This window comes from Gymnoscopelus braueri (genome assembly GCF_963280865.1).
Source record: "Gymnoscopelus braueri genome assembly, chromosome: 5".
Lineage (NCBI taxonomy): Eukaryota > Metazoa > Chordata > Actinopteri > Myctophiformes > Myctophidae > Gymnoscopelus > Gymnoscopelus braueri.
Window position 1 is genome coordinate 14,076,021 of NC_137606.1, and position 22,302 is coordinate 14,098,322.

Here is a 22,302-nt window from a genome sequence, read left to right on the forward strand (position 1 = left end):
TTCTTTTTTGTGTGTTTTTGGTCTCCCCTACCTCTCTTCTTCTATCCCCAAAAACACCCCAGTTTGAACCCCAGGTTTTCACAGCATATCTGGGGTTTTCTGAAAATTGGTCTCAAAACAGACCAAACTGATTTTCACCCGAACGTGACGTCACGTTCGGTTCAATCCCTCCCGTTATTTCAGTTCCAGTTCTTTCTTTTTTTTTAATGATTTTTTCTTCTTTTTTCTTTTTACTTTTCCCACACAGAACCAGGAGATTAGCCTGGTAAACCCTCCCTCCGGAAATCTCATTTCTATTTGATTCCAGGAATCAAATAGAAATGAGATTTCCGGAGGGAGGGTTTACCAGGCTACCAGGAGATAACCAAGCCCCCAGAGTTGCTGAGAAACATTGAAGCTGCCACCCCAGTGGCCAAAGCTGGAACTGCAGGCGGGGAGAAATACATGCACGCGCAAAACATGCTGAGAGATATTTATATATATAGATATAAATATGTAAACATATTATACATAAACACATATGCATTTAGTTATACATAGGCATCTCGAGTGTATTTAATAAATATATCGCGTTCAATCCTTGACACACGGGCTGCCGTAGAACGCAAAAAGGACACTAGTGCGCATGCTCATAACTCTATTGGGGTACAAAATCAAACCAATAATTCTACTTCCGGCAGGTTTCCGGGTGCTTCAAAACGCCACTGAGCACATTCATTGAAATGATAGCTGGGGGCGGGGCAATCCGCCCTCTAGTTATATTATACCTCTATAGACCGCCGAAGTCTGACGTCATTTACACATCCTTTGTTTGTCTACCTGGTTCGCAGTTTTCCACCCCCGTTCTGAATCCCATAGACGTATTTAATATCGCGTCAAATAAGAACTGTGTTCCAAAAATAAACAAATGACCACGGCGGGTTGACTCTTATGGATATGAAGCATCAACTGACGGTGAGAAAACGCTAATGTTACTTCCGCCGAATTAGTTACATTTTCGCCAGAAACAGACTGTATCAAATATAAGTGACTGACTATCATAAACGATACAGAACCTCCTCCCTGACAATAACGCCGACACGCGGTGTTTACTTTTGGACCACAATTCTTATATGAGACGATTCTAAGATGACCCAATGTTATTCTCCATAGAGAAATTACTTCCGCAAACCTGGGGATGAACGAGTGACGTCAGGACTTCGGTGCTCTATAGAGCGTCGCAGTTCCCGCCCACTTCCTGTTTTTTTTTCGTGCCGGAAGAAAAAACTCAATGCATTTTTCCATTGACATTTCCAAAAATATTTATATCTATTAATTTAAGCCTCGAATCAAGCCATCATGAGATGACATGAATCATGACCATAAAACGTTTTTTTCTGTGATTTTTTTTTATTTTATATTTAATTATATGATATACTATATTTAATAAATACCCTTTGTTTTGCCGTTTTCACAAAAAAAAAATCACAGAATCAAATGTTTTATGGTCATGATTCATGTCATGTCATGATGGCTTGATTCGAGGCTTAAATTAATAGATATAAATATTTTTGGAAATGTCAATGGAAAAATGCATTGAGTTTTTTCTTCCGGCACCAAAAAAAACAGGAAGTGGGCGGGAACTGCGACGCTCTATAGAGCGTCGCAGTTCCCGCCCACTTCCTGTTTTTTTTGGTGCCGGAAGAAAAAACTCAATGCATTTTTCCATTGACATTTCCAAAAATATTTATATCTATTAATTTAAGCCTCGAATCAAGCCATCACGAGATGACATGAATCATGACCATAAAACGTTTTTTTCTGTGATTTTATTTTATTTTATATTTAATTATATGATATACTATATTTAATAAATACACTTTGTTTTGCCGTTTTCAAAAAAAAATAATCACAGAATCAAACGTTTATGGTCATGATTCATGTCATGTCATGATGGCTTGATTCGAGGCTTAAATTAATAGATATAAATATTTTTGGAAATGTCAATGGAAAAATGCATTGAGTTTTTTTTTCCGGCACCAAAAAAAACAGGAAGTGGGCGGGAACTGCGACGCTCTATTGAGATAACATGCATACAAACTGGCTCAATAGCGCCCCGTGCCAAACAGGACAATGTGGTATTGCAGGTGAAAGTGCCAGAGAGAAGTTAGTTGGAATGAGTATATCTGAGGCTTGATTTAGGCTCAAACCTTTTGAAAAACGTTTGAGGGACATAAAAAATATGATATAAATTTTTTTTTAATTCATGTTGTAGATCATTTAAAGTACTGTAGGTTTTATTTAATTTTTTTTACTTTCTCAAAAATACGTTCTGTTGTTTTCACAATGGATTTATTTTACAGAACCTCGTAACTCCCTGAAACCACGCCACACAAAGCCTCAATAAATGCCTATAAAACTTTGCACAGAATAAAAGGACAGTCAACAGTTATTGTCATTGTATCATTTTTTATTTGCTTGTCATGTTTATTTGCTTGGCATTGCAGATAGGCCTACAACTGTGTGTGTGTGTGTGTGTGTGTGTGTGTGTGTGTGTGTGTGTGTGTGTGTGTGTGTGTGTGTGTGTGTGTGTGTGTGTGTGTGCGTGCGTGCGTGCGTGCGTGCGTGCGTGCGTGCGTGCGTGCGTGCGTGCGTGCGTGCGTGCGTGCGTGTGTGCGTGTGTGTGTGTGTGTGCCAGGGGGTCTGGGGTGATTACTGTGAGCTCTAAATATAGTATCATCAGCACAGTGGAAATCAGAATCCAAAGCTGTTCTACGTCAAAGTCCAGTAAGACATGAGGACTAGAAAGGGGCTTCTTTATACAAACACCTCAGTCATCCAACATCATCGGGGAGAACATCCAACAATTTGGGTGAGAATGCAACATTGCAGCTGAATGCATGTTGTGATGTGTCATAAATTAACCTTATTAAATCGCATAAACTGGATCATATGACTAGAAAAACAGATGGGACTGTTGAAAAGAAATGCAAACCAATAAGCAACAAGGAAACTGACAGGGATACTAGTCAACTCATGTAAACAGGAAACTTGCTCTCAGGGTTGAAGTGTGTCAAGCAGGGTTCTGCCTCACATCTTGTACACCTTATAGGCAATTCCTCTTTCATAGGCATATGGTTGACGATCTACTGACTTAAATCTCATGTATATTCACGTTTCAGGTAAATATCCAAATAAATTAAGTTCTTGCTTATCTTAATATGACTTAAATGTCATGTATGTTCACGTTTAAACTAAAGTTCCAAACATAATAATAATAATAATAATAATAATAATAAACTTTATTTGTATAGCACCTTTCATGACATGAAATGCAGCTCAAAGTGCTTTACAGAGCAAGAATACAATTACAGTTAGAACCAATTTAACAATAAAGCAAACAAAAATAAAATAAAATAAAAGCAAAAGCATAAAACAACATTAAAATAGGCAATACAGTGAGGAATTAAAAATTAACCAAAGAATCAGCTAAAAGCAAGAGTGAAGTAATAGGTCTTGAGCTGTGCTTTAAAGCTATCGACAGAGGCTGCCTGTCTTAAGTGTAATGGGAGTTTATTCCACACTGTCGGTCCGTAAAAGCAGAATGCTGCTTCACCATATTTTTTATATGTCATTGTAGGCACCTCGAGCAGGTCAGCACTTGAAGACCTGAGGGCCCGGTTTGTAACATATCTCTCTAGGCAGAGGTAGGAAGATGCCAGACCATTTAGAGCTTTATAAACTATTAAAAGAATTTTAAAATCAATCCTAAAAACAACCGGGAGCCAGTGTAGTGAAGCTAGAACTTCTCAAACAGAATTTTTTCAAACATAAAGCGCTGTGCTGTACAACTCCCCATTTAATCATCTCTCAATTCTCATAATCCTCAACCTTTTTAGATATCTCTGACTTTCTCCCTAATTTGACGTCGTACCCCCAAGTGGATTCCCTTTAACTGGAACCCTGTTGCAATTGCTTCCTGGGTCATTTATATCAGAGCTTGGGAGAGTCTCTCAGTCTGTCTCTCCCTCCATTTTTCTGTAGTTTCGAGTCTATTTTTTTAACCACTTGAACCCTAATATATATCTGGGGGAACAGCTTCTTCTTTTGGCTAATTCCCATCAGTGGTCGCCACAGCAGATTATCTGTTTCCATATTGTTCTGTGTTCTGCATCTTTCTCAGTTACTCCAGCCACCTGCTTGTCCTCTCTTACTGAATCCATAAACCTCCTCTTTGGCCTTCCTCTTCTCCTCTTGCCTGGCAGCTCCGTCTTCAGCGTCCTTCTCCCAATGTACCCCTCATCCCTCCTCTGCTCATGGTCAAACCATTATCCCAAAACCTTCTAAACTGGGCTGATCCTCTAGTAATTTCTGATCTTGGCTCTCCTAGTCAGTCCTAATGAGAATCTTAGCATCCTCAATTCTGCCACCTCCAGCTCCGCCTCCTGTCTTTTCGTCACCGTTTCCAAGCCGTGCAGCATAGCTGAACAAATTTTCTGCAAATGTTCTCGGGGGAGCATTCACCGAAAATAGCAGATCTACAAACTCACAACGTCAGACATTTCAGCGAAGAAATTTGGTTTAAAGGGAAACAATACAGAGCCTACCCGGGCCAACTAAGTATTGGTTTACCAAGCTGAGGGTTTAAATGGTTAAACATCTGTTTATTGAAAGTATTTTTGTTAGTTTGCTTTCCCGAAAGCCAGTTACAAAACAGTAAGTACAACACAAGATTCAACAGACAATGACAGAGACCCACAAAGTAACAGTAAAAAGGACCATAAGAAAAAAAGAAAAAAGACAGAAAAAAAGGGAAAGTGTTGTGTCTCTGATGAAGCAGGTTTGTGGTGAAGCACACCGTAGCCACAGCTAGAGCAAAAAACAACAACAACTGCTTCTTTTGTCTCGTCTCTGCCTATCTGTCTGTTCCTCACTCCTGTACCAAAATATGTTCATTGCAGAACTATCATCCTCTATAGTAGTTCTCAAACATTGTCATGTCAAATCGATACATTTGACACTTACACCCCCTTTAGAAAATACTTTGTGCCAGGGACCCTATAAGAGAACATTCTTGTTGTTAGATTAGATTTAGTATAGAATTCGACCAATGTCTGATATAGGCCTACTGTAGGTGGGGAAGTAACAGTGGAATGAGTAAAAAAGGGGAAAAAGTACTTTATTGCGAGTACAATGTTTCGGTTCAACTGACCTCCATCAGGTATCTCAGTGGAAAGAGTGAAACCTATGATCTCAATAGCAATTCTTATACATTCTCTCATCAAATTAAGCCTTTCCTCATTTTGCTGGGGCGGCCTGGTACCCCCTCAAGGACCCCTGGGGTTCCCCAGACACCACTTTGAGAAGCACTGTTATGTATCACCTATAGGCTATAACTTTTAAACAATCTATGGTAAAACTCCCTCAAACACACACAAAAACCTTCACCCCATCTCCTCTTAACCCAATCAAGTCCAACAGACTAAAGTACATCGCCAAGCCTAGCGTTGGCTAGCAACACCCACCCCCCCTCTTCTTTACACTGCCATTAGAATGGTGGCTAACTAGTGGGAAAGATGGGGAGGGAGGGGGTGTTTGCCATTGTGAAAGCCAGCCTAAACGTTTTTTGTTGTTTTTGTGAGAAAAGAGGGAGAGTGAAGGATTGAGTACAGGGTGGGGGGGGGGTTGTTACGGGTGGTTGGGATGGCTTGGATGGGGTGGTGGGGATAACTTCAGTTGAACACCATGATGGCTGGTAATATATGCAGCCTTATTGTGGCGAGCCAATGCACCATGCTATAATGGGAGGCGACAGCGGTGGGGGCAAGCCTGGGGGGGGCATGGCGGGCTGTCCTCAGCCTTACTTATGGCCCCTTGCTCACACACCCCCAAGAGGTGTCAACCAGACATTCCTCCGAGCTCAAAATGAAGCTTCTTCCATTAATAATTAAGTATGTTTGTTCATGTGTTTTCATAACGAGTGGAAGGCCAGACACAAAACCCAAGGACAGGCAGACAATGAAGAGTCGATAACACTCTTTCAAGATGCAAATGTGACTACCGCAGCTTCCCGTGCGTACAGCCAGGTTGGGTCTATGTGACAAGCTACTACATGTGTGGCTTTCCTCTGCAGGCATAGCTACGTGCTGCATCACAGCACATTTTAAAGAGAAAGTAAAAGCCTAAGAAACAGGACAAACTAAGGTGAGTATTTATAAAGAAATATATACATATCTTTCCTCCTACTTGAATGCAATTCTATATGGTTACTTTACTAATACAGGGCAGGCTTAAAATATTTACATTTTTTATTAATAAATAACAGTGATGTAAATGATTATGCACACCTTCACATGCAATGAAGTCGGAGCTAAGCTTGGTTATTAATATGATGACCATAACTGCTATTGCTTAACTTTTATGAAGTTATACTTGGAGTGTGTTTACTGTATAATATGCTCGGATTCCCTGACAGGCATACAGTAAGCAGTTGCTGCCAATGATCTATAGTGCACTTAATATGTATGCTTCTATTTAGAAAGGGCAATTTTGTTTTGAAGCCCCCTGCATTGTACATTTATAAACGCCAAAAATAACTGTTCTTAGATTTGATCATGAGCAATCGGTAGGGCCAATTGTCGTGGAATTCTGGATCAATCAGTAATTGATGAGGCAAGAGGAGTCTGAGACAATATTCTAGGTGGTGATGGATATGCTTTAATGTACATGATGTCATAGGGAGAAGTACAATAACACTCATGCCGGTGGTATGCCAACGAGCACAGGGAGCAAACCATAGATATACTCTAGCTGCTACAAGGACAAGATGAACCATAACAAGACAGGCTGCACCAAAACAATAGCTCAGGTCTAAATTCTTTCTCACAAGTCAATTAATTTAATCTGATTTGTTGAATAGAGGGTGGCAGAATAGAGAGCACAGCTTTTTTTTAAGCTTCAGGCTTTGTTTCAGACACTTTCCCTGAAAAGGCCCGGCCCATGAGAACAAGGACCAAAGTATTGTACTGTATCTGCACAAAGATGACAAAGGACAATAGGAGGGTCTGACGCTGAGAAACACGACAGAGGAGGAGGCAAACAAGGACAAAAGATCAACTGATTGGAGCAAACTGACCAAATTGGTGCGAAACATAGAGGCTTTCAACAAATAGCCTATACTGATAGTCGAAGTATCACTGCAAGGAAACTCCACAACAGATTTATTTAGATACTGTTTTATACAAATGTCAACTGAGTTGCAAACTAACCTATAAAGAACACAATAAACTGTAAAATTATTGACATTCATCCCGTCATGACTAATAATTAAAAAAATCTCCCAAATCTCTCCCAAAATCTCTCCCATATGGGACAGATAATTAATGTCCATTGTAATTTTTTACTTTGACTTACTTTGTGTGTCTTTCAAGTGTAATGTTATGGAGTTTTGTGTAATTTAATTTCTAGGGAAATATGTGAAGGGACATAATCCTTTAATAGCAAATGGTTTCTCATACAAACTTCAAACATGGCAGCATACCACTAAATTAGACACCAATAGATGTGTACTGTGTCAGCATTTGCATTGTGAAAGACTATCTGATTATACCACCCATCAACAGGTGTGATGCCATCCATCCACCCTAATCCCAGCAAGTGATGTCACAGACGAGAGGAAGAGTTTGGGGTAAAGGGGACTGGATCCACAGGTTTGCTCTTGCTTACCTTCTGTTAGTCGTACCATGCACAGGCTTCCTTCCCAACTTCTGGTCGCGGGTGTTAACCCTATCCTGGGACTCACACACACACCAGCACATCACAGAGCAGGCCATCCTTAATGTCACCCTGGAGACCCTGATGAGCGTCAATAAACACCAGCACAGCTATGCAAAAGAACAGGTGAAGCGCATTTGGCATGTAATAGAACGTCTACTATTGATGACAGTAAAAGAGAAACTAATCAACATCTGTCTTTTCCAGACTGAACTGGGTCGTGGGTTCTGGCGAGCCGTAGGAGAGGTGGTGAAGTCCAATGCCGCCATGGACTTCCTGAGCTCCACCAGGTCTGACCCGGTGTACCACTTTGATTCGGAGCGTGTAGACAGTGCCATTGCGATGCTGCGGCAATTCTGGGCTCAGACTCTGCTCTCGCTACGGGCCAAGGAGTATCAGAGAGCCCGTCACAGCTTGGGTCAGCTTCTACACTCCCTGCAGGTACAAACAAAACTGTGATTGTATAGTGAGCGCATTTCTATATCATCTTTACCCAACGTGTTTACAATGTGCATTACATGCACCCATGCACACAAAGTTTAGGTTGCTCAAGGACACTTCGACATGACGGTGAACACAGGGTACCTTCGGGTTCTCACAGCCACTCTACCTCCTGAACCACTGTGGCCTGAGTGCATAATTGTCTAAAGTGCTTTCTTATATTACAGTATAATATAACAAAGTACTTTAGACAATTATACATTGGTTTTCAAAGTGGGATCCGGGAAAATTAGCAGATATACAAAATGATCAGATATACAAGCTCATAGCGGGCCAGTTTGTGCTATGAGCTTGTAGATCTGCTATTTTCTTTTAAATCTTGAATATATATATATTTTTAAGTGAACATTTTTAACACAAATCTTTGCTTATGGGGGTCCCTGGCACAAAACATGTTCAGACGGGTTTCCGCGGCCAAATACATCAATCAATATAGGGGTCCTTGACTTTAAAAAGTTTGAGAACAAAGTGTATTACACTATGATTGCAACGTACAAGCGGAGTGGGAAAACATTTAGTTGACAGACTTCGAGACTTGACAGACAATTACATATACAGTATACACAGTATTTGCTTTGTCTCTTATACGCTGTTCCATGTGACATCAGGACTTCTACAGTCACAGTAACTGGGTGGAGATGGGCCAGCGCTCCATCTACCTCCACCTACTACAGCCTGAGGAGCCTGCCTTCCCTGTAGCTAAAGGTTAGTTTCACAGAAGGTATTAACCACTGTCAGGTTAAGTCCAGTATTTTGTCAATACACACAAAAAAAAGAAAGAATTGAAGAAAAGGAATGTTCCGGTTCAAATGGCACATATATATTTTAGCTGTTATTCAATAGTCATGTTAATATGAGTTCTGGTACTTTGAGCCTCTGGCCAAAATCCTCTGAGGCTCTCAAAGGAGATCTTCTCTCAAGTAATAATTTGATGTTTTATGATAAAAAACACAAGCAAAGTTACCTGTAGAGCAACAATGGCTCCATACACTACAATAATGGCTGATGCTGTAATATCTAAACTCCTGTGTAAACAATACATCCACGATCTAGACTACCAGGTATTTTTTTTTTTGCCTTTTAGCTAAATCTGCTACATTTACGTCACAATAATAGTGAGTGATGCAATGTAATGTGATGTTAATTCATGTGTATTTTCCCTGTTAAATTAAGATAAAAACCTGTAATACTCTGGATAAGCTTCAACCTTTTCAAGCCGTGACCCCCAAAATAATCATATTTGAACTGGGGACCCCACTAAATAATCATATTTGAACTGGGGACCCCACCCACCCTCCCACCCTGACAAGCACTTGGAATGTATAGGAGCTGAGGCATTAAATCTAGTTTGACTCGGTTCCACAGATGCTCACAATGCTTTGCGTTGCGAAGCTTTGTGAGCTTCGGCTATTTTCACAATATTTGCCCCTTTCTTATATTATTTGACAATTTGGCCAATGTTTGACCGTTTTATAGTATAATTTGTTGAATACTTTTGATGCAGTGCCAGTAACGGTCTTTTTCTTTTAAATTTTTGAGGTCTTAAAAGTCCTTAAATTGTCACCTCACTGTCATCTGGGGACCCCCTAAAAAATCATGTCGTCACCTTGCTAAACTAATGGCCCAGTCACAAAAGCATGTGACTTAGGCCAAAAAAATGGCCTATTTTGGCCTAAGTCACACTAGGGAGTTAGGCCATTATACTAAAAGGGGAGTGAACAGCATGATCCTTTTCAATTAGGAGATGGGCGATTTTACCAGAGGTGGCCAGTATCATGAGGAGCTGACTTAGGCAAAAATATAATTTTCCTCAAAAAATGACTTAGGCCATTAGTTTAGCACGGTGACGATGTGGGGATCCCCCTGGGGGTCACGACCCACAGGTTGAGAACCACTGCTCTGGATCACCAAGCCAGGAGTGGATAACGACAACACTATAACCTCTTCTGTGTCCTTAGATGATACCCCCACCTGTATGGAATGCTTCAGTGCCACTTGTAGAGGAAACCTCCTGCCCAGAGTCACTGACGTAAAGCAACACGCTCCACTGCTCACCACTGGCTACTTCAGCACTTACCCTTCCAAACCACATGGTTAGCGCAAGTACTGTATAAGGACAATTTCTCACAGTAAAAAAATACGATTTGTGGACATTCTTTTCTGGGACTGCCCTGCCAGAAATATCACAAGCTGAAAAACTAAATCCGATTAAAATTGGTTTTGTTGCTGTTGTTTGATAGTTTTAGATCTTTATCAACACAAAAACAAACAATCTCAAATTGGGAGCGTACCTATATGTTCCCGCAGCAACCATAACCCCAGCAACCCTAACCCTAATCCTAAACTGAGGGAATTCAGGGCTGAGGGAACATATAGGCATGATGATTGACCCCTCAAATCAATCACTAAAACACTGAAACACTGATAAGCAAAAGCCTACAGGTATTCTGCAATTTGTTTTTCAGGCAAATGCAGCCATGGGGGCATACTGGACAGTAGCCGCCATAAAGGTGCCAAGGGGGGCATCAACAAGGATAGCACCTCCCCCCTCTTCTCCCCCCACCACTACCTCCACTTTGATGCTGCTAAGCTGGCTGCCAAGGCCACCCTGGCTGTCTTAAAGGACCTCCGAGACACTGTGAGCCAAACAAGCTTCCTGAGGTGAGATTCATGTCAGTGAACCACATTATTAATACAGATTTCCTTGGTAAGAAATCAGAATATTGAAGTACAGAAATGTCAAAAACTCAATTTCCAGACTCCCTAGAGCACTGTTAGTTAGTTGAGGATTTAGGCAGTTTGTGCAGTTAAATACAATATATAGTCAGCATTGCCCTCAATCATCAAAATATGTAATACAATGCAATAAATGTACATTGTTTTTAAAAAGAGTAGACGCACAACATACCCCTATCTTTTTTTAAATGAACCACACCATCACTTACAACCACCAATTTTTATAATTATCTTTGTTTAAAGCTGCACTATGTAACTTTCCTCTTCTACCCCGGATTTGAACCTAGTTTCCTGCACAAGTGCTGAAATGTTTACCATTGAGCTAAAAGAGCCTGCCTGCTTGCTCAGGGGATTTATTTAATCAAAATCTAAATTTGTGTCAGATCCTGTGTCTAGGTGAGACATGACTTTTGACACAATCTAAATGTCTCAATAGAAGAGCAGGGAGACAAAATACAACCACCCAAATTGTACAAGTCATATTGTATTAACATACTCTACCATACAGATTGGACATCATTACTTTTTATTCATTAAAAACAAGTTACATAGTGCCGCTTTAAGTCTGTATCCACACTTGAGTAAAACGAGACAGACTGGTGAAGTGCAAACCAAGTCAATTTCAGTACAAACAAAACTACACATTTCCAACTGATTATTTTATGATTTGGATTCTCCTGTCTTATGTTTCCTGTTCCTTAAAAGGCTATTTAGTGTGAAGCAGCCTCCTGCATTAGTAATTGTCATGGACACAACAGGTAGCATGTTTGAAGAGATCACTGCTGCCCGTCGTCGGGCCTTGTCCATCATCCAGAGCCGTGCCAGTAACCCCGGGCAGTCTGGCACCTTTTTGCTTGTGCCCTTCCATGACCCAGGTGAGGTTGTGGCCCTTGTCAGTTAACAGGGCCGTGGTCTGAGACCAAATTGTAGCAATAGTAAATGACCCAGGACGTCCACAGACAGCAGAAGCTGAAATGCTAACTTGGTCCTTAAATACGTTAAGGAACAACAAAAACTAATTTGGAGATTTGAAAAAAAAATTAAAGGGTCCTTCAGTAAACACTTTAACCCCTTGAACCCCAGCATCCATATTCGGGGGGGAATATTAGCCAAAAATAGCATATCGACAAGCTCAACAACGCGTTGACGTGTTGTGAGCTTGTAGATATGCTCTTTTTTCTCAAAGAGATTTGTTATAGATGATAAAAAGCAGTCCAAGTACAGAGCTAACTCAGTCTATAGAGGGTTTACTCTTGTCAGAGGCTTCACCCCAGATTTTCAGCACATAATGTACGTCCCTCAAGAACCAGCTAATATGTGTGTTAGTCTACATGAGGCTATCGCCTCTATCTGATTAACCAAATAAAGGTTACTTATTTCTTCCTTGTTCCTGTCTTGACAATTAATGCTGTTTTGAGTAAGAAAATTGATCATTTATGGCAACATTTCAATAAATGTATTATGAGTCCGACTGAGAAACCTAGTACCAGGTTTATGTTTGTCAAAGTTGACTTGTCTGTCACAGTCAATTTGTACCCCATGCTACAGACGTAGGACCAGTCTACGAGACTGATGATCCAGAACAGTTCATGAGCCACATGGAGAATCTAATGGCCCTAGGAGGAGGAGATGAGCCAGAGATGTGTCTCTCTGCCATTCAGGTGGGCATGCTAAAGAAAACATACTAACCAAGTATAAACAGTGTTGTTTATTAAACATTCTTTAACAGGTAGAAAACACAATGAGATTCCAAATGTTATTTTCAAGTGTGAACTGGCCAAGAGACAGTAGCAAGAAAGTTACAGATAATCACTGAACAAAAAGGAAAAAAGACATCCTCCCATCACACTGACAGTCTTGGGAACTCTGATTCAGTGATGTGTGTCATAAAGACGTCACATTATAAGTGTGATGGGGACATACCCAAAATGGCTTTATAAACAAATGTCAACCAGTGACTTAATCTATATTATGTATTAAGAGAATTCATATTATCATGTGAATTCACACGAACGGGATGGTTTACCAAGCTACCGTTCAACCACAGCGTACAATGCAATGATTAATATATACCGTGCATAACATTGGTTATGAACCTCAAGGCATACTGCTTAACAGTGCCTAAAGATCTCAGACACTGAACATGTACTCTAACCGCTTTGTGCGTACGTGTGTGTGTGTGTGTGTGTGTGTGTGTGTGTGTGTGTGTGTGTGTGGGGGGGGGGGGGGTCTGTGTCTCTCATCTCACATTGTCTGTCACATTGTTTATGAATATAAGCCGCAAGTCGCTAATTTGATGTCTTCTCTCAGCTTGCCCTCACTCACAGCCCACCTCTGTCAGAGATATTTGTCTTCACTGACGCTTCCCCCAAAGATGCCCACATGTTCGAGGCAGTGAAGGCTCTGACACTTGAGAGACAAAGCAAGGTAACGTTATTGTAGTCAATATGGTACCCTCAGCTACTTTTCTACAGATTTGACTGATTACCGTATATATATTTTATGTTATATTTTGCATTATGTTGTATTTTAATGTGCTGTGATTTGTGTTGTTGTGTTTTGATACGGCTACTTCCGTGGGCCAGGTCACTCTTGTAATAGCCTGAAAGAGCGAGCCCTATCGATGGTCTTGAAGGGCGGATCCAAAACCCAGGCGGTTGGATTCCAGCGCCGCTTCCTATTGCTTCACCAATCTATGTCCCCGCCTCCCCTCCCCCCCTCCCCCCCCCCCCCCGGCCTGTGCACGGAACACGCTGACGTCACCAAATTTAGAGCGACGCCCCTCTGCACTCTGATTGGTTAGGAGATAACAAGGTTCACTCCCACTTCGAAACCACCGTTCCTGCATGGTTCCCCCAGACTTTTTTCTTTTGTAACAAAGAAAAGGCATGGGTTTACGAGGCTACTCTTGTAAAAGAGATTTCTGACCTCAATGGGATTTCCTGGTAAATAAAGGTAAAATAACTAAATTTTAAAAAATCTGTTCAAAATCTGTTCTACCTGGATCTACTGTCCACTATCTAGGTGACGTTCCTCATCACTGAAGACCCCAGTCACAAAATGGACAGAGGAGGGAGGAGGGGACGGGTGAGGAGGGAGACTCTCTCTCCTGACCGTTTCTCTCTCTACTCCAACTTGTCGTCCGTATCGGGGGGACTGACGGTGTTCACCACCAACGCTGACATCCACAGGGTCTCTGCCATCGTGGATGACAACACAGCCCCTGACAAGGTAGCCTACTGCAGCATAATCAGCACCTCTAGAGCAGTGCTTCTCAAAGTGGTCCCCGAGGGGCTTCCAGGGGGTCCCCAGCAAAATCAGTTCAACCACGTTAACCCATTAAGACCGGGAACGCATCTGTGTCATTTTAGATTTCTTTGGCTATTCAAAAATAGCAGATATACAAGCTCATAGCGCGGCACCGAGTGCCGCACTACGAGCTTGTAGATCTGCTATTTTTGAAAAAACGTGTGCAAATCTTTGAATATATATATATATATATTTTTTAAAGCCAACATTTTTAACTCAGATCTTTGCTTCTGGAGGGGTCCCTGGAACAACATTATTTTGAGATTGGGGTCCGCGGCCAAATACACATCAGTTTGGGGGTCCTTGACATGAAAAAGGTTTGAGGACCACTGATATAGATGGGTTTCCGCGCGACGTCATCACAGAGCAGAGTGCGCAATCTGCGCATGCCTGGGGTAGAACGAACCGGAAGCGCTCTTCACTCTGTTGTTGTGTTCGGGATTTAGATAGGCATAATGCTGCTATTATAGGCATAATGCTGCTATTATATACAAACAGATCCAACTTCCGACAAATCATTTTTATTGAGTAAAGAAGATATTACAAACTGCATAATTTAATCTACTTTCATTAAACCCGGTGAAGACCATTTCTTTTATGAATTTACATTTGACTAGAGCTGCTGCGGGTAATAGCGCCCTCTATCTATAGGCTCACCCCTCCACTGCGTGCGCATCATCCTCTCATGTTTACAAACAGGAAACCCATCTATAGCCACAAAAAAAACGTTTTTTCAAAAAACTGTTAGGATTTAGAAGATATTTGTAAAATCCACAGAAGCAAAGATTTGAGTTAAAAATGTTCGCTTTAAGAAATATATATTCAAAGATTTGCACAAATTTTCACGATAAAAAAAAAAAAAGCAGATAAACAAGCTCATAGCCCGGCACCGAAATGGATAACGCTATTTTATACCACTGTAGATCTACTATTTTCAGAGGAGGGGGATCTTGAATTTGAAACACAACAACCCTCTTTTCAGATGGGGGTCCGTGGCCAAATACATATACTGTACATTTGTGGGTACTTGACATGAAAATGTTTGAGAACCAGGTTATCAAGATGAGATAAGATGTATACGATAAGATAGGATCATACCTCTGTCTCTTTCCCTTGCAGGTGACCCTCCTCCATGTGGAGAGTGATGCTGACTCTATGTCCTCTCACTCATTCAGAGTGGACACCGCTGTCAAGACGGTCACCCTGCACCTCAGCGGCAAACTGATGCACTATAACCTCATCAGCCCATCAGGTATAACAGAGGGGCCACATCATTACGGGTCCATTTGGGTCCAGTGCTCTCAGAGTTAAATGAAGATTTTACTGTGTGTGACTGTGTGTATGATAGAATACCACACATGCAGTAACACAACTTTAGAAGAATGCGAGCACAACTCAAGTCTCACCTATTAGTCTTACTGGCTGCACACGGTTCAGAACAAGTTCATCAAAGCACAAAGATCACAAGTAGGTACTCACAAAATGGCCTTTAGGTACTTTTTATTATGATCGGGCATGGGCAGCATACAATGCGGATGCATTTTGGCAGCGCTTTTCTCAGTGCAAAGACACACTCTCACACACACACACACACACACACACACACACACACACACACACAACACTCCAACATAAGTAAACACACTACACACACCTTAATATCAGCCCTCATGTCGACACTGGCCACAACCCACAACCCCAAGAAAAGGATTCGTCATGAGCCTCTGCTTGCATTGTCTAATGTCTATACCACAAATGCAATATGAATTGCATGTGTGACCGTCAGTGGTGAAAAAAGTACACACATTTTTTCCTTCAGTAAAAGTATCAATACTGCAATGTAGAAATACTCTGTTACAAGTAAAAGTCCGGAATTCAAAATTTACTTGAGTAAAAGTACTAAAGTTTTGGCATCAAAATGTACTTAAAGTACCAAAAGTAAAAATACTTGTTATGCAGAATGTCCCAAGTTTAAAGAAAATATATTTTGGAAATAGCAGATCTACAAGCTCACAATGCATCACATCGCAACACATTGTGAGCTTGTAGATCGGCTATCAGAATCAGAATCAGAATCAGTTTTATTGTCACATCACAGGTTTACAAGGTAAAAAAGTGGGTGAAATTCGTTTTTGTACATCATTCCCATCGCAACGTTAGTTTCCATAGAAAGAAGAGGGGGGGGGGGGGGGGAGAAGAAGAGGGGGTGGGGGGCAAGTGGGAAGGAGATCAAAACAAGAGAGCAACAGAAGGCCAGACAAGTTATCTACATATTTACAAAGTACCTGAGATAATAAAAAACAAAAAAAAACTAAGGTGCCTGAGCATAGCAGCAATGTATGTATACTGTGCATGTTATACTTATACTGTGCATGATATACATATGGACGTTAAGGTGCTTAGAGGAAAAGAGCACAATAAAAAGACAAAAAAAAGTCAGTGCGTTATACATGGGATTAAGGTGCAAAAGGTCAGTGCGTGTCCACCTAGGGTGGACTGACCCTAGTATAATCCGCAAGTAGCTCCATGAGGGAGTGCAACAAAAAGTCATTTGTACCTGGTGTAGTCCACAGGTGTCCACAGGTGTGTCTATTTTCAAATGGCCGAAATGTATATAGGGCTGAAGTCGTTACTGTATATTTTGTAATAATAATCAAAATCTACAAAGTAACTAGTAACTAAAGTTTTAAAATAATTGTAGTGGAGTAAAATTTACAATATTTTATAATGGAGTAGAAGTAAAAGTACTGAAAATGGGAAATACTCCAGTAAAGTAAAAATACCTCAAAACTGTACTTAAGTAGGCCTACAGTACTTGAGTAAAATTACTTAGTTACTTTACACCACTGGTGACACACACACACACACACACACACACACACACACACACACACACACACACACACACACACACACACACACACTCAATATCACTTTTTCAGTATTTCGGTCACCATTTAATTATGCTCCATTCTTGGAATTATCTAAAATCTGTACTTTTCACATCCCTCTCAGGCCAGAGCCAGTCAACCCTGAATAAGCTGGGTCCTCTGGCAGAGTTGGAGAGATTTGAAGGTCTACATCGCATCAGCCTGGTCTCTCCTATAGAGCCGGGGGAATGGACCCTCCAAGCCAGGGCTGACGGGCACCTCACCTTCAATATTATAGGTAAAGATATGTGATTACTGTTAACGTAACCGTTCAGAATCTTCTGAACTGTTGTTTAACAAAATAAAATCCTATATCTGTCCTCTCACAACTGGGGGCAAATGTAAAGAACATACACACATGCACCTTGTCTTTGATGCTTCATTCTGAAGAAGACACTTTTAAGTCGAAACGTTAATAAAGCTTTGACTGCCAGTGTGCAGACTTTATTTGTAATTTTATATACACATGCAAACACGCACACAAACGTGCACACACTCATACTTACACAATAGGCTATTGCATAGTTAAATACTGAATGTTATCTGCTCTGCATCCACAGGTGACAGCAATGTGGACTTCCTGTATTATTTTGCCACTGTAGCCAATGAGACACACCCAGGTCTGGCCAGAATGGAGGGACATCCAATAGCAGGTATTATATAATCATATTAATGTGTCATAGTTCATTAGTATTAGTATTAGTACTGAAATAGAAATATTACTCCTGCCACTCCTTTACTTTTCTAATATGAGAGTGACGACACTAGCGTTGACTCCCATAGAGCACCGAAGTCTGACGTAATTTACACATTCTAGGTTTGTCTACCCGGTTCGCGGTTTTCCACCCCCATTCTGAATCCCCATAAACGTATTTAATATCGCGTCAAATAAGAACTGTGTTCCAAAAATAAACAAATGACCGTGGCGGTTTTACTCTTATGGATATGAAGCATCAACTGACAGTGAGAAAACGCTAATGTTACTTCCGCCGAATTAGTTAAATTTTCGCCAGAAACAGACTGTATCAAATATAAGTGACTGACTATCATAAACGATACAGAACCTCCTCCCTGACAATATCGCCAAGACAGTTTGTTTATTTTTGGACCAAAATTCTTATATGAGACGATTCTAAGATGACCCAATGTTATTCTCCATAGAGAAATTACTTTACGAACCTGGGGATGAACGAGTGACGTCAGGACTTCTGTACTCTATTGTAAGAATGGAATGCGGAAATGCTCGTTCTATCGCAATGAGATAGTTCCAATGTTTGGAACTATAGCCCATAGCGGCCCGCTTTGCGGCGAGATCAAAGCGTGTCATAACTCTCTCTCTCATGGGTCTGCTTTCGCAGGTGTTCCAACCTTCCTGGTGCTGGCCGTTACAGGCCTAGCTCCCAAAGAGGAGGTCTCTTTCAGTCATGTGACACTGCTGGGAGCCAATGGGGAGAGCCTCCTGCAGGTGCAGCTCAACTCCTCTTCCTCCTCTTACTCTGTGGAGGAGCTGGTGGGCCGGATGGACTCGGTCCCCAGAGTTCCCTTCTGTGTCCGTCTGACTGGCCAAGACATGAGAGGAAACAAGTTGGAGAGGGCTTCCACTGAGATGATACAGCCCACCCACGTTCAGATACAGGTGAGCCAAGACAAAACAAAACAATGATCTCCTTAGGGGGTGGCCATAGCTGAGTGGTTAGTGAGCCCGCCTAGGGAGCCAGAGGCCCTGGTTGCCCCAGGTACGATTCCAGGCCAGGCCAGCAAATGTGTCGATGAAATAAAATGTGTCCCTGAGCAAGACTCTTAACCCCTAATTGCTCACAGGCCCTCATTGGAAACAAGACCGCAAGGACTTTCATGAACGGACCTGTTAAAAGGAATTATCCTTAGCCTTATCCTAGTATTAAATAGTCACTCACTAGTGTCGGGTGGAAACCTTATACGTCCAAAACCGTTTATTTTCAGAAAATGGAAAATAAAGATTCCAATGGATCCAATGGAGTTATTTAGTCACAAGCTCATACTTTTCATTGGTTCAAGTATTTATAAAATCCACTTTCACTTAAAAAAAATTGTAAACATAGCAGATCTATTAGCTCACAATGCATGGTGACATGCTTGTAGATTTGAGCTACTTTTAGTTTTATTGTAGTAAGAAGAAGAAGTATTAATTTACAAAAAACAAAACAAAAAGGAGACATGGAGATACAAGGTTTCTGCCCGACGGCTTCGATAATATGATACGATATGATACCAGCACTTAATATGACATTTTAAGTCTCATTTTATACAATTGAATGAATGCATGAATGAATGTAAAACGTAAAAAATGTCTCACATAAATGCCATAAATATGTGCTATAAATATACATACACTACACTTTCTCTCTACACAATAACATTTGTGTTAATGTTGGGGTTTTACTATGCTGGGCTAAATTTAGCATGTTGCTTATCCGGTCTGGGTCTAGAATAAATATGAATATGCAAATTGTGCAGATTAGCGGAAACGGAAGGCAGGCTCTAGTCGGGATCACACTGGTTAATTGAATGACAACCAGGCTTTCCACATGTACTGTGGAAGGCCTGTTGACATAAGGTTCAGTGGTGGAAAAAGTACTCAAATGTAAAAGTACCAATACTGCAATATAAAAAATACTCTGTTACAAGTAAAAGTCCAGAATAAAAAAAATACTTGAGTAAAAGTACAAATGTATTGGCATCAAAATGTACTTAAAGTACCAAAAGTAAAAGTACTCAAATATTTGAAAATAGCAGATCTACAAGCTCACAACGTGTCGCGATGCGACGCGTTGTGAGCTTGTAGATCTGCTATTTTCAAATAGCCTATGTATAAAATAGGGCTAAAGTGGTTAATGTATGTTTTATAATATCATAATTTATATCTGAAAAGTAAGTAGTAACTAAAGTTTTCAAACAATTGCAGTGGAGTAAAAGTACAATATTTGCCTCTGAGATGTAATGGAGTAGAAGTAAAAGTATTGGAAATATAGTACGAAGACCTCAAAATTGTACTTAAGTACCGTACTTAAGTAAATCTACTTAGTTAGTTTCCACCACTGATGAGGTTAGAGTTTTAAAGTGTGTATCTTGTTCTCTCTCTCTGTTGTAGGTGCTCTCGTTCCCACGTCTGGTGCCTGGTCACAGCACCGTGGTACGCTTTGATGTCCAGAACCACGGTCCAGCCCGCCTATTTGATCTAAGCGCTGATGATGACCGTGGATATCTTCATCAGAGAGGACCACACAGGTGCTGCTTTGAGCCATCAATTCAATTTGACTTCCCTTGGTGAACCGCAGGTTCACTTGTGCCATTATTTCCTCATGCTTTTCGCAAATTACATGAGCACCTGCTTCTGGCTTCAGTCAAATCAAGTGAAATCAGAACAGCATCCAAATGACAAGTTGAAGTGTTTTGTTTTCAAAACGGCAGCAATATTTGTGGCACCAGTTATAAAAGGATTTGTTGTGCGAATGCCACAGAATTTGCGATGCACAAGAAAAACACAGAAACTCAAACAATGCTGAACAGAAATTAGAATTTTAAAAGCAACACAACATTTTTGAACATGTAATGGCATACTTTTGTTTTTTTTATAAATTAGTATTTCTATGCCCCAGCTTCCCTGTTTCAGAAAGAGGGTCTATTCGGGATCAGGTGAATCTCCACACACCTGCCACAGCTGAGGCAGGAGAGACAGTCACCCTGACACTGACTGTGCGTGCCCAGGGTTCCCCTGATTCAAACTATGCAGTGGCCTACCTGACCGTGGTCCCTCCGGTGAGGCATCCATTAAGCAGTCATTTGACACACACTTCCATTTTGGACTTTACGTTTACTTTATAGCCATTTTGCTGAGGCTCTAATCCTGAGCAATTTATACTAAAATGTAACTCTAGGATACATTATGAAATTAATGGGATAGAAGTGGGATGTGAGGCACTTTTTGAAGGGATGGGTTTTCCGTTAACAATCAAAGCTGGAGTTACTTAAACATATTGTTGCATTAACCACTGAACCCTTATTTTGTATGACGGTGTCATGCAAAATGAGTGCGACAACGCACGCTATTTGAGATATTATTGAAAGAATTGAAAAAGTTTGAAACATTTTTCTCTGTCCTTTGCTTATTATTTCAATGTTCTCTGCCACAGGATCCAGACATGTCACCTCCATCGTGCTCCACAATGCGAGTGGAGTCGTCCTGTCCTCCCCAGTGCTCCATCTCCAGCTGGAGTGTCTCCCTAGCCGTGGCAGACAGGGGGCGCTCTGGCCTGGCCTTCCTCCAGCTGCATCAGGGTGAGGGTGTTCTCACCCTGCTCCAAAGCCCCACACTTCCACAGGACAACATGGAAGAACAGGCTAAGCCCAGTTCCGTCCCAAACCACACACAGGTGGAGAGGACAGCTCAGGGGAGCCACCACCACACGTCCAGGTTAGAGAAAGGAGATGCCCCTCTCAATGTGTCTGAATGGATGAAAGGATCCCCTCAGCCCCTGTGGGTGAGGTACACATCCAGCTGCTGCTCTCCTCAGGCAGAGCTCCTGGTTTGGGATGCAGCTGGGAACATGAGGCGCTGCCATTTGGCCTCTCCCCAGCAGAGGGTGCTAACAGACAAGTTCAAAGAAACGAACGGCGCTGGAAAGGCAATTCTAGCCAGCTGGGTTTTGCTGCTAGCTAGCTTGCTATGGACTCCATTGTGCTTTTGGTCTGTAGTAGGATTGTGATGTTCTTCTCATGTCAAAGTACTCTGTGTGTGTTCATTATTGGAGTCCTACAGACTCAACATTTGGCCCTCAGGAAAGAATTAAATAACAGACAATTGCAGACATTGAAGAGAAAGCAGAAAACATTTCTCCAAGCTGATGAAACACTTTTTCTTTCTTTATTTTTTCAAAACTAGAAAAAATATGTATGTTTAGTATGTATGCCCTAAATGAATGAATGAATGGTACTTTTTGCATTTTGCTACAGTTCCAGGTCATACTTTGAATCATTGGAACTTCCACCATCCCTGCCAATCTGTGAACAAGTTGCTTTGACACATAAACAAACA

General features: G+C 41.2%; 1 protein-coding gene across 1 annotated transcript; it reads left to right on the top strand.

The window, feature by feature from the left end:
* The first annotated feature begins 6,106 nt into the window (after window positions 1–6,106).
* vwa7 (von Willebrand factor A domain containing 7) lies at window positions 6,107–22,301 on the top strand. The gene is made up of 17 exons (XM_080428780.1): window positions 6,107–6,183; window positions 7,602–7,878; window positions 7,960–8,193; window positions 8,862–8,958; window positions 10,212–10,346; window positions 10,719–10,914; window positions 11,695–11,864; window positions 12,538–12,650; window positions 13,300–13,416; window positions 14,014–14,220; window positions 15,418–15,550; window positions 17,314–17,466; window positions 17,789–17,881; window positions 18,587–18,864; window positions 20,359–20,495; window positions 20,867–21,026; window positions 21,401–22,301. Exons 2-17 carry the CDS (start codon window positions 7,639–7,641, stop codon window positions 21,971–21,973), a joined length of 3,036 nt encoding a protein of 1,011 aa, XP_080284906.1. The 5' UTR covers window positions 6,107–6,183; window positions 7,602–7,638; the 3' UTR covers window positions 21,974–22,301.
* Window position 22,302: the final 1 nt, after the last annotated feature.

Coding starts and splice junctions, on each gene's coding strand:
- vwa7 (XM_080428780.1), top strand. CDS start 7,639: ATGTCACAGACGAGAGGAAGAGTTTGGGGTAAAGGGGACTGGATCCAC. Junction 10,347..10,718: donor TTACCCTTCCAAACCACATG/GTTAGCGCAAGT, acceptor TTTGTTTTTCAG/GCAAATGCAGCCATGGGGGC. Junction 20,496..20,866: donor CATCAGAGAGGACCACACAG/GTGCTGCTTTGA, acceptor TCTATGCCCCAG/CTTCCCTGTTTCAGAAAGAG.